Below are 13,119 nucleotides of genomic sequence, written 5' to 3' on the forward strand. Positions count from 1 at the left end.
AATAGATAAGAGGAGTTCTGCTAACAATATCTGATAAGAGCAGCCAGGAGTTCCCAAAATGGTAATAAAAACAGAAAATATACTACTGTATAATTTGGCCATTGCAATCTGACTAAAAAATCCTTTCTAATCAGATTTGAATAAATAAGTACATTTGTTTAGTTTCTCCAATACATATAAAACATTGAGTGTGTAATTTTCTACCTGTTGTTATATCCCAAAGAAGAAGAGCATTTGCAAGTAGTTAGTAGTCTCGTTGTAATTGTGTTACTGTAAGTATCTAGTAATATTATCATTGATTTGATAGTTTTATTTGTATTAAGAAATGATTAAGTAACCTACAGTTTACAAATTTAATATGGATTTTTTAAGCAATTCAAATGGTTAGCGTACAGTCGTTTTAGACGTATATACTTACAGAGTGAGAAGCGCTATCGACGGCTATAAGGATGATAACACTAGTTTACTGCTATATTAGGGAACAGATTTCTCTACTTTATTTTAATGTAAATTGACTTGCTGAACTTAAAAAAAACATTTAAAATGAAAATTGATAAATTGTAAAACACCACATAAGTAATAATTTTGTTAATTGAGAGTTCTAATAATTACAATTAGTGATAATTTTTTATTTTATTTATTTTACAAAACAGGCCGTGGCCCAAAGTACAATTTTTGTAGACACAGAAATACATATATAGTTATTTAATTTAACAAGCTATACAAAAGTGAAGGTGGAGATGTTCACATTTGCAATGCGCAATATCTTGAAAATAGGTCTATTATATGAATAATTAGTGTTGCAAATCGGTACAAAGAAAGGATATGGTGATCTAGAATGGAAGTTATGGACTTTGAAGTTGAGTTCACTTAATAAATCAGGACAATCAATAGATCCATCCATAAGCTTTCTCAAAAAGTCTTGACTAGCAGAAATACGCCTATCAGCTAGTGTTGCTAACCCAAGTTTATTTAATACTGGCTCATAGTCGTGTGGTCAGTGAGCAATATGGAGTACCCTGGCAGCAAAATACAAGAATTTCCGTTGGACCCTCTCTATCTGGTTTTTAGCAATTACGGTATTAGGGTCCCACAGCATACTTTAGAATAGATCGAACAAGAGCACAGTACAAAGATTTTAACGGAGCTAACAAGTTTAATTCCGTGGAAACTCTCTTTACGAACCCAAGTGTCTTTAGCGCCTTACAGCAAGATTTTTCAATATGGTCATGGAAGTTAAGTTCCCGATCAAATGTGATACCGAGTTCATTTACTGTACTAACTACATCAAGGAATACTTCTTTTAATAAGTAATTATACATAATAGGGTGATGGATTCTGTAGGACATAGAGTGGACAATTTTGAAGTTATTTTTAAAATAGTTATATTTAAGGAGTAAAATTTTGATATGAATGCTTTCAAGCAAGATAAGTACGAATAAAAATTAAAGAAAATTTTCAAAAAATTGTCTTGTTATTTTTGTTTCGTAACCTTAGAAGAAAAAAAGTATAAAAGGGGTGAAGAGTGGCGCAATGAGCATTGTATGGTTTTAAAGGAAATTTAATCTAGTATTTAAATATTACCATTTCTTTTGCATACATTTGCCCAGTGTTTTATTCTCATTTTTCGCAAAATGAGATTAAATAGAGTCTTTAAAGTGGAGGCCCAAAAACAGGGGGCTGTGTAATAAATTGAATGTTAAAAGTTATATAAGGCAAAAATTGAAAGTAGACTATTTTGAAAACATGTTTTGAACATAGAAAAATTGCAAGGAACCTTAAAACTCATGAATTTGACCTTACCATTCCAGTTCTGTGTGTGAGCAACATGAATCTGATACTCATTTTGTTTAAAAAGTAATTGACTAAATTTCAGCCAGATTGTTTTAATTTGTATTAAAATTTTCCAAATTTGGAACACCATTTATCCGGCGGGGACGACAGTTTTTTTTTAATTCTTTCAGATTTTTTTATACAGTGGATACTTCCTTATATTTTGATTGTTTCACGAAAAATTCAGTTTAAATAAGAAATAACGTGTTCTGTGAGATTTTGTTAGTTTTGGCGAACTTAAAAAAATCATTTTTAAACAAAATTAAATTTTGAAAATGATATTTAACTTCAAAATTGTTGTAGTTGTAATAATTATTACAACTGATAAGCAACAGAATTGACGCTGATAACAATGCGAGATAATATCAATTTGTTCAACCATGTCTCAAAACCGTCACATATTAATAATTATGAATACATTTTCAACAGGAGCTATGCTGTTTCTGGGTTTCACAACTATACAAAAAAAACAACTAGCATTAAATGGAGAACAATTCTGAGAATGACTTTTGTCCGCCTAAATCAGCTTTTTTGCCCACTGTGCGGCGGCTCGTTATTATTTCGATGGCAATAAGATGTGATTATATATTTAAAATAGGCGCGCTACTTAAGTATCGCAAGTTAGGGTCGTTTTCGGGCTGGGGGGCTAAGGCTAAAGCATGTCCATGCTAAAAATGTTATTCCTTTTTTACTAAATCAGGATTGTGATATATTAATTTATATCGAGTTATCATGTTTTATATGATACCTTCACTGCGTTCTACCTCCAGCCGACCATCGCGGACCGCAGTCGTCGCTGTTATCACATGTTGTAGACTGTTCTGTGATAGTGCACTCTAGTTTGTATGTGTATCGTTCATTATGAGTCATGCAGTATATGTTTATGCTTTATATTAAGACAACGTCACTTAAGGTTTTCTTAAAAAAGTTATTATTCATTGTGCGTTTTTACCAAAAAACATTCTAGATCAGCGCTGTGCTGTGTGGTCTGTAAATCTGAGGGTCTCAAATTAGCTCTGTAAACGTAAGTACCGGTATTAACTTTATCATGAATTACGATTTACTCCTATTTTATTTATTTTAAAATAAACTACAGAGTTTACGGGTTTAATAATGATTTTTAAAACAATTTAATGAATTGTACTTGTGTAAAGTTTAGACTTATAGACTGAGGTGTGTCAACGGCCGTAGGGATGAAAACGCTATTTAACAGCCTTTCGGTGTAACAGATGCCACCATCCTTTTCCTATGTAAACATTCAAATATTTTTCTATAAACTGATTTTTGAGAAATTATTTTTTATTGTGATATAATTTTATTCAAATACTTGGATTTGATAGCTTGTGCGACAAAACGTGAACCTACTTTGTGATTTTTTAAAAATTCATATTATCTTGAAAACCATCCATAAAAAATGGATTATCACTGTTTTTATTGGATTATTTGTCTTAAGAAATTATTAAGTAACCTACAGCTTACAGATTTAATATGGATTTTTTAAACAATTCAAATGGTTAGCGTACAGTCGTTTTAGAAGTATACACTTACAGAGTGAGAAGCGCTTTCGACGGCTATGAGGATGATAACACTAGTCTACTGCTATATTAGGGAACAGATTTCTCTACTTTATTTTAATTTAAACTGACTTGTTGAACTTATAAAAAACATTTAGAATGAAAATTGATAAATTGTAAAACACCACATAAGTAATAATTTTGTTAATTGAGACTTCTAATAATTACAATTAGTGATTATAATTTATTATTGATATACTGTTCAATTGTTCTATAGTTTCTCTAAAAGCTTTCTACATTTTGATATCTTGTTACCAATCTAGACAATTCATTAGGTTTATAATATTCATAAGAACATTGTACACCAATTGTTACGACTGCTAGTTAGCAGCATATGTTCTGACCAATTATTTGCATGACGACGACGACTCGTTATTATTTCGATGGCAATAAGATGTGATTATATATTTAAAGTAGGCGCGCTACTTAAGTATCGCAATGTTAGCAAATTAGCATGTTCCATACTAAAAATTGTATTCCTTTTTTACTAAATCAGGATTGTGATGTATTAATTTTTATTGAGTTATCATTTTTTATATGCTTACTAGTAAATTTATTTTCTTAACAAATATAATCTATGGTCAACAGAAATATTAAATATTTTGAATGTATTATTGTTGTAGGTCTGAGTGGTAGGCAAGCAGGTAAATGTGGTAGAGGAAAATTAGGTTAATGTTTGTATAAACACAGTTGTTAAAAAAAAACACGTTAAACTTTATTGTAAGTAGTTGACCAATATTACAATTAAAAAGGTCTCGCGGTAACCCGAGAATAACGTCAACGCTACTGACAACTGGGTAAATTCCAATATTGTTTATCAAAGACGGCACGGATCGCCGTATCGGAAGGGAAGAATAATATATATATTTATATATATATACAATATCAATAATTAAACACAATATTACCACATTGTTAAGAGAAAAATTGAATTATATTTTGATGGTGGGGTAAAACAGTGATGAGGTAGAATTATGAAGAGTATGGGTTATTTTTTTACATGCTATATCTAATTAATAAATTTTCCGAAAATGTAGTTATTGTCCCTTAATACGAGATAAGTATAGGCATGTTTCTAATGATGTCATTCGCTGGTAAAACTTCTCGGTTTTTTTAAATAAAACATATGTCTACCCTCATGTTTCATTTGAATATGTTTAACCTCAAGCTAAAGACATTTTTATTAATTAATTATAAGTTCTTTTACTAATTTTTGAAATTGTGATTTGTGTTTTAGAATTCAAAGTCGTGAGAAACCAGCTAAGCATCAGAATTAAAATGGATGATTATTGCAGTGAAGTTGTTATCAAAATAGAGGAAGAAGATGAGGATACGAAAGAGCAAATTACTGGAGCATTAGTAGAAGAAACAAAACCGAATATTATTAAAGAATTATACAAGAGGTGATTTAGATTTCAATATCAATAAGTTTGGATTTAAATAATGTTTATATAATATAATTTGTTGTTAATAAATTATAATATTTGATCATACCTAAAAATCCTATAATTTTTAGTCCCATATCTAATCCACAGAATAGGAAGTCGTACAGTTTTTAGTATCAATATTTCCTTCTTTACTTTTTAGCTATGCACAATTTTATTCGCCAACAAACATTTCTATTACTTCCAATCTTTTTCTAAAACTGTTATTGCCTTACTGAGTACAATTTTCTGTAAATTAAACGAGCGTAGTAAAATGGCCTATTAACAAAATATGTTTTCTTTTTTTTTGGAGTTATTTCTATGACCAGTTAGTTTTTGAATACTAATTTTCAAATTTATTAATTCTTCTGGTAATACTAAGAACATAATTCTATTTTAATATTGATTGCTCATATTCAAGCGGTGTAATAGATATTTTATATTCCATTTTTAGCCTTTAACAGTATGTTTTATGTTTAAAGTATCGAAGAATCGTGCAACAATACCATTGTCAAAGTCGAAGTGGACCTAGTGAATGGACATTGTTTCGAGTCTGTGATTGAAGTTGAAAAAAGTGTTCTTATGGATGTGCCAACAACAAACTATATCATGGACGAGATACAGCCGTTTGTCTGCGATGTATGCAAAAAAACATTTTCTACAAAAAAAAAAGTTGCCCGACACATTACACATTCACATAGTGCACACTTATCAACCCATAAAAAACGCGTGCACACTGGGGAAAATCATTATAAATGTAATTTGTGCGTATTGTCGTATTCTCACAAATCCAGCCTCACAAGACACCAACGCTTGCACACTGGGATTAAGCCCTACAAATGCAACGTGTGTTTAAAATCACTCGCTCAAAAATCCGAACTCACAGATCATAAACGTATGCACACTAAAGAAAAGCCTTACAAATGTGACGTGTGCTTAAAGTCATTCGCTGTTAAATTCACGCTCACAAATCATGAACGCGTGCACACTGGGGAAAAGCCCTATAAGTGTGCGGTGTGCTTAAAGACATTCGCTGTTAAATCTAATCTCACAAATCATGAACGCGTGCACACTGGGGAAAAGCCCTACAATTGTGCGGTGTGTTTAAAGTCATTTGTTCGAAAAAGCAATCTTGTTGTTCACAAACGCGTGCATACTGGTGAAAAGCCCTACAAGTGTGCGGTGTGTTTAAAGCCATTCGTTCAAAAATCCCACCTCACAAAACATGAACGCAAGCACACTAGGCAAGCCGTACACAAGTGACGTGTAATTAAAGTTTTTTTTTAAAAACACACCTATGATGACACAAATGTGTACAAACCCTCTGTTTGAGGTTTCTACTCTAAATATTTTTTTCAAAAGTCTGACCTGATACAGTGCTGGTACAGTATTGTACTATATTTTATGTTAAGACATGTTAGATATTAGTATATTTGATCTTTTTTCAATCATAATTTGTGCGTTATTTTGTTAGTTTTTCTAATCCTAAATTATAAATAGAAAAAAACTTTTGAAATGTGATTGTTAGTATAAATTGTATTTATGATATTTAAATGATTATTACTAAGGTTTACTGCGTGTGGTATTAATAGTTTATTGCCTCTTGTTTTTTTGCGGGGTTTTTAGTTATTATGCTACCTTTAGATACCTGGACACTTTGAACTTGGAAAATAAATACGGCAAGAGTGTGATTTAATATTTTTTTTGTTATTTTATTTGAACTAAAAAATTTAAAAAAAAAACCTTTATATTATTAAATCTTTAGTCCTCTCATTACACCCTAAAAAGAGAAATATATAAAAACGTTTTTAACCCATCTAAATGACTGTATTTTTATTTTTTTAGGTTAGTTTACTTGTATTTTTAGTTCTATATCTAATGAATATTCCGTACAAACTCGATTATTCTTAAGTTGTATAGTTGTGTAATTTTAAGTAGTAAAATATGTAAATGTTGTTATTGATTTTGAAGGGAAGGGGTGTACTATTTAAATTTTTAGTCCAGTTAAGTACCTATCAGTTAAACTTCTTTTTTCTAATAATGATCCTTTGGCAAAGAATACTGGCATGCTATTCCAATGACGCTTTTATCAAGCGATACCTATCACTATTACATTTGGTGTCTTAAAAAGGTCAGCCATATATCTTGGAAAAAGCCAGGAGGGTGAGAAAATGGCTATTAATTGATTTTGTTATCTTTTTTATTGGAACAAACTAATGATTAGGATTAAGCCATTTCATGACACATTTCTTCATACATCTTGTATGGACAATTTTTGAGACATTCCAAAACCAATGTTAATGATAAATAGAGATTTGAGTTGGATACAAAATACGTATTGTGTTCAGCAAAATGATTCAATATTGTTATATTTGTTAGAAGTATATTATAAAAGAACTTCACGAACTTGCACATAACCCATTCGGACATTCAGGTACAATTACATTTACAAGAACTTTCGGTCTTACAAAACGATAACCCGACGGTCTCGACCAAAAAGAAACAGCTGTTTCCAATAAACTTCCTCATTAGAAACACCATAACAACTGCATTAGTTTGCACTAAATGTGATAATTTCGAGTGTAGCTCGTACTAATAAATCCGTTAAGTATAGTTTAGTTGACTCGAAAAGCCAGCGTTGTGGTATTGTAAACAACCATATAATCATATAATTATACTTCGTCTTCCGAGATAACAAAAATGCGTTACTCTTGTAAGCGCCTTCGTAGACAGTTGAAAAAAAATCAAGCACATATGCCTAAGAATTGGGCATGCACAAGAGCCATCCGTACGTTGAAAGGACAAATATTTAATTTCGGAAACAACTTGTAAATCATCATTGAAAAAACTGTCTTTGTATCCTCCAGTTAACTTGGAATTAAAACTGAATATAACAAGTTAGACATACTACATAGCTGGAGCTATGACCAGTTAATTTTTGAATACTAATTTTCAAATTTATTAATTCTTCTGGTAATACTAAGAACATAATTCTATTTTAATATTGATTGCTTATATTCAAGCGGTGTAGTAGATATTTTATATTCCATTTTTAGCCTTTAACATTATGTTTTATGTTTAAAGTATCGAAGAATCGTGCAACAATACCATTGTCAAAGTCGAAGTGGACCTAGTATTCACTAGGTTGACTTCGACCTAGTGACGTGTGTTTAAAATCACTCGCTCAAAAATCCGAACTCACAAGACACAAACACTTGCACACTGGGATTAAGCCCTACAAATGCAACGTGTGTTTAAAATCATTCGCTCAAAACTCCGGCCTCATAAATCATAAACGTGTGCACACCGGGGAAAAGCCCTATGATTGTAATATGTGCTCAAAGTCATTTTCTCGAAAATCCAAGCTTAGGAAACACGAACGAGTGCATACCGGTGAAAAGCCTGACAATTGTAACGTGTGTTTAAAATCATTCGCTGAAAACTTTAAACTCACAAAACATAAACGTGTGCACACTGGCGAAAAACCCTATAAATGTCACGTGTGCTTAATGGCATTTTCAGAAATATCTAACTTCACAAAACACCAACGCGTGCACACGGGTGAAAAGCCCTATATATGCGATGTGTGTTTAAAATCATTCGCTCAAAACTCCCACCTCACAGATCATAAACGTGTGCACACTAAAGAAAAGCCTTACAAATGTGACGTGTGCCTAATGTCGTTTTCTCACAAATCTAGCCTCACGAGACATAAACACGTCATGCACAATAGAAATTTATAAAAACACGCTTTTCTAAAAATAGTAAAAAGTGAACTAAAAAGTAAAAAATAATTACAGCACATTTTTTTTAAAAATGTCAATTACTTTAAAAAATGAAAAATAACTACAATTTTAAATAATGTTAAACATCTTTAATTTTTGACCAAAAAGAAAAATGTGGTCCCTATTCAACAAAGTTTCTAATACATTTATCAAATGACATTTCAAATAATGTTTTATATTGTAACTAAAAATTAGTTAACATAATACCTAACTCAATGAAATTATATTTTGTATTATTATTCTAAGAAACCTAATATTGTTTTTTTGAAAAATTTTTAACGTTGTAAATTTTTTTTAAACTAATACAAATTTTGTATCATTTATTTAAAACTTTTGTCAATCTTTATAATTTTGTAATACCCTAAACATAGCTTTGTAATACGCAGTTAGTTTTTAATGTCGTGATCAAAAGCGTATGTCATAACATCCAATATGATAGACCTAACCGAGTAAAATTCAATTTAACTGTACCTACACTTCTAATTTTCAGATTTTTAAAATTTGTAAACAAGTTTGAACAATTTAAATTTCAAATTTTTGGTCTTTTGTTATACAATTTACTATATTCTCTAAGAGGGGTATTTATTTTTTTAAATTTATCAATTTTCTGATAACCAAGTAAAAAATTATTCATTTAGTTCCCATATAGAAGCTTTTTTGACTTTTTAGGTCTTATTCTGTACTAATATTCGAGCTTAACATCCTCTTTTCTAGGTTATTGTAGGAATCGATTTTTATATATTTGAATGAGAATTGTGTTTAAATCCTATTTTAATTATATTTTCATTTTTCTATTTTTCTCATATTTTTAGTATTCACTGCCTTGTCTTTTTTAAGTGAATAAAGTAGAAGAAAATAATTGTTTTTACTCGTAGAAAAAATTGTATAAGTTATACAACTACAATATATACATTTTATACATATTGCTTTCTTTTAATTTAAATATTTTAATCAATAACTTATGCTCTTTGGGCGGTTATACAAATTAATAAAGAGTCTCTAGGAGTATTTTAAGGTAGATACAGGGTAATTACCTGTCCAGGGTCTCTCAATTTAGCCCTAGAAGGCACTGTAACAATTTGGTAGAGGCCTATATGATCTCCAGAATCGGATATAGTTGAAATTTCTATAGAACATTAACTAGGCATGACTCCATTCACACTTGGCCTTAAACCCAAATATCGACAAGCACTCACCTCTGGGAGGGGGGGGGGGGCTGGAAGGTGTTTAGTTTTTTCCCATTTTTAGGACTTGAGATCTGAAAATTATTCTGATGATAGGACTTATATTTATACCTATAGCATGTGTAAAAAAAATTCTGAAGTCAAAATGTATTCGTATTATGGAAAAACAAGAAAAATCTTAAAATTTCGATTTTGAAAGCTGTTTTGGGTTAAGGAATTATATAATTATTGATAGCTTAAGAATATTTTTTTTATGAAAAATGCACAGAAACAAAAAAAGAGAAACTCTAACATTGACAATTTTATAAACAGGTTAATTTTTATTATCATGTGTCACTCAATTTCTCACTGGTTTTAATTAATAATAACATTTTTTATTTTATATAGTTTTGTATTGTGATCTCAATTTTCTACAAATTTTTATGTTCCTATCCCGTTTCTAAACTAATTATTTTTATATTATCTTTTTAAATGGATAATAATAATTAGTTTTGGAGGGAGGTAAAAATAAAAAAGATTGTAAAACATCGAGATCACATTATATAAAACAATATGAAAGAAATAGTTTAATTTTTCATTAAACCCTAATAGAGATATTGAGTGGTTCACGATTAAATGATCATCGTATTGGTATTACAATTAATGAAATTGTTTAGGTTTTATGGACGTTGAAGCTGTTTTCAAGTATCTCAATTATTTTGCAAACTGAGGATACCAAAGCAATAAAACAATTATTGGTTTTATTAATAATACCACCTGCTTTCAATGCTGTAATAACAACAGATTGTTTTATATTTTAGGGTGATATCCTGTTTTAAAACTTAAGTTAATCTAACCTTAAAGTTGAGAATTCTGACTTTATCATATCAAACTCGGGGGATTTACTATTCTTTAATTTCAATATAGTTGCTTGTACTTTAGTCTTCGAAAAAATCGTTAAATAATAAAGCGTTTAAATCGGAGTGACTGCATTTAGATTTATTTATATTGTCATTAAAATTTAAAAGGAATATTGAAGCTATACTAGCTTCTACTTTAGAAAAATAATAATAAAAAATATTTGCCACATAACTGGTTCGTCAATATAATTAAAAGTTCCTTTTCCGATTTTTATTATAATATATATTAATATTTATCATATTACTCCTAAAATATAATACTTTACAATGGCCTATGAACACACATTTTTTGTACGATGAAATGTGTTAGTACAAAAATGACTTTGAAGTATTTTTTTTTTCTTCAGCTTCAGAGACCGTTCAGGCCCATTGCTGCAACACACACTTCCTTCCATTTCTCTCTTTCCATTGCTACCTCCCTGTAGTTTTCAACTCCTAGCGTTGTTAGATCCTTTTAGACTTTATCAAACCATCGTTGCTTAGGTCTGCCTAAGGGCCTCCAACCTAGGACCTCCTTTGCAATCATGTTACACCTTAGTTTGTGACCCAGCCAGCTTAGTCTTTTGGCTCTAATTACTCCCTTGAAGTATTGTGTACAAAAAAACGCACAATTATTTACCATTGCTTTTAGCGTTTTATATTTCTTGATTTCGTATCGAATTGAACAACATAGGACGAATAGTAAGAGCCCACACAATAATACTTCTCTAAATCAGTACCACACAACCGTATAAACAATTTTACATACTTGAAATTTTACCACACAATAATATGTGGGAAAATAACTTGTAATCGACATGCTTTTCAATTTAAAGTATGTAATGTTAATTTTTGTACCCAGAATTATTCTTATATAAATCATATTAAAGCTAATCCAATACCAACGTGGCTGGCCAGCCAGGATGTTATTTCCACAGCTCTCGCCATATGTATTTAATAATATATTCTACACGGTTTATTTAGTCACTCAATATGGGAACTCTGTTAAGATTGTATTATCACTAACACTAAATCTTTATAAAATAATTTTCAAGATGAATTAGGATATAATATCTATTGGAATTATAAACAATTAACCTGTCACCCGCATTTGCATAGACATTAAATTAAGGTAACAAACATTGAGAAGTAGAAATAAATAGCTGGAATAGACTAGATGAAAAAATACAACTTTAATTAGGTATTCGGTAATTATTTATTTTGTTGGTAGACATGCATGTTACAGTACTTAATATTACATGCATGTACTATTATGTACTCGATATCAAAATGGTTTATGTGGAATATGTTATTGGAAAATTCACCGACATAGGAACATTAATACACAAACACAGAAGCAAAATAGTAAAATAAAAAAACTCAAAATTACCGTATATTGTTAAATATCTGTAAAATGGGCACACTGATAGATATGGTTATTGGAATTATTTCATTTTACATTTACCTAAACCCTGTTATATTATTAAGTAAAAGTTCAAGACTGTCGTTATTTTCCACTTGTTATCGCGCATTACTACTATTAAACTCAACCAGTTTTGTTGATTTTGTTTGAATGCAAATTAAAATTAGTTTTTTTTTCAAGATGAACTCTATACAAGATGGTCAGTAGATTTTATTTATGTATACACATTTAAATGTACACGAATATTGATTGACAAAAAATATGAAAAATGCACAATAATACATTATATTTTGAATAGTCAACTTTATTTTTGAAGCATAATTTAAAAAAAAATAAATTACCGACACTTAAAATTAAATGACATATATTTTATAGCAAATTTTCCAAGGATTAAAACAAGTTTTTTTTATCCACTGCGTTTGGCGATTTAAATAGAAACCGTAACAATTAAAACAATTTTTTTTTTACTTTTTAGAAACATCCTTTACAATTCAAAATCGATATATTTAAAAAAAAAAGTAGGGATCGCTATTTTTGAAACCTTAAATTGATATGAAAATGTTTTTAAGCCTTTATTTAAATATACATGTAAAAGGAAACCTGTTCTACTAAAGTAAAATGTATAAGATTTCCAAAGGGTTAGTTAGAATGGTTAAGTTAGGTTTGGTTAACAAATCGTTCTTATTTTACATAATTAAATTAATTGTATTTTATGTCATTAAGACAGAACACTTAATACATTATGTTTTTTGTTATATTATATAGTCAAACCAGTTTAGAATTTTTAATACTACTCATTTTTTAATTTTACAAGTGATGTGTAATATAGTATTAATAGATGAGAGGCAGCGTCACGCCAAAATAATAAAGTTTGTGTAAACTTATAATATAGGCTGGTTGAATTTAATTACAATATGTATTATAGTCAGGTAATCGCAATAAAGTAAGCGAAAAAGCGAGCTGCAGTGTGATCAGATTGACAAAATTACATTTCTCTGGTAGATATTTTTAATTTTGT

At 29.8% G+C, this 13,119-nt stretch overlaps 1 protein-coding gene across 1 annotated transcript; it reads left to right on the top strand.

Moving 5' to 3' along the window:
* Positions 1-135: 135 nt before the first annotated feature.
* Positions 136-12,837, top strand: LOC126845525 (uncharacterized). The gene is made up of 5 exons (XM_050584184.1): positions 136-272; positions 4,645-4,810; positions 5,314-5,470; positions 10,457-10,570; positions 12,829-12,837. The coding sequence occupies exons 2-5, from the start codon at positions 4,686-4,688 to the stop codon at positions 12,835-12,837; spliced, it is 405 nt and encodes a 134-aa protein (XP_050440141.1). The 5' UTR covers positions 136-272; positions 4,645-4,685.
* Positions 12,838-13,119: the final 282 nt, after the last annotated feature.

This window comes from Adelges cooleyi, unplaced genomic scaffold (genome assembly GCF_023614345.1).
Source record: "Adelges cooleyi isolate 19-005CV unplaced genomic scaffold, UGA_ACOO_1.1 ACOO_flye_CR_arks_rails_tigmint_CR_PRNA_796, whole genome shotgun sequence".
Classification (NCBI taxonomy): Eukaryota; Metazoa; Arthropoda; class Insecta; order Hemiptera; family Adelgidae; genus Adelges; species Adelges cooleyi.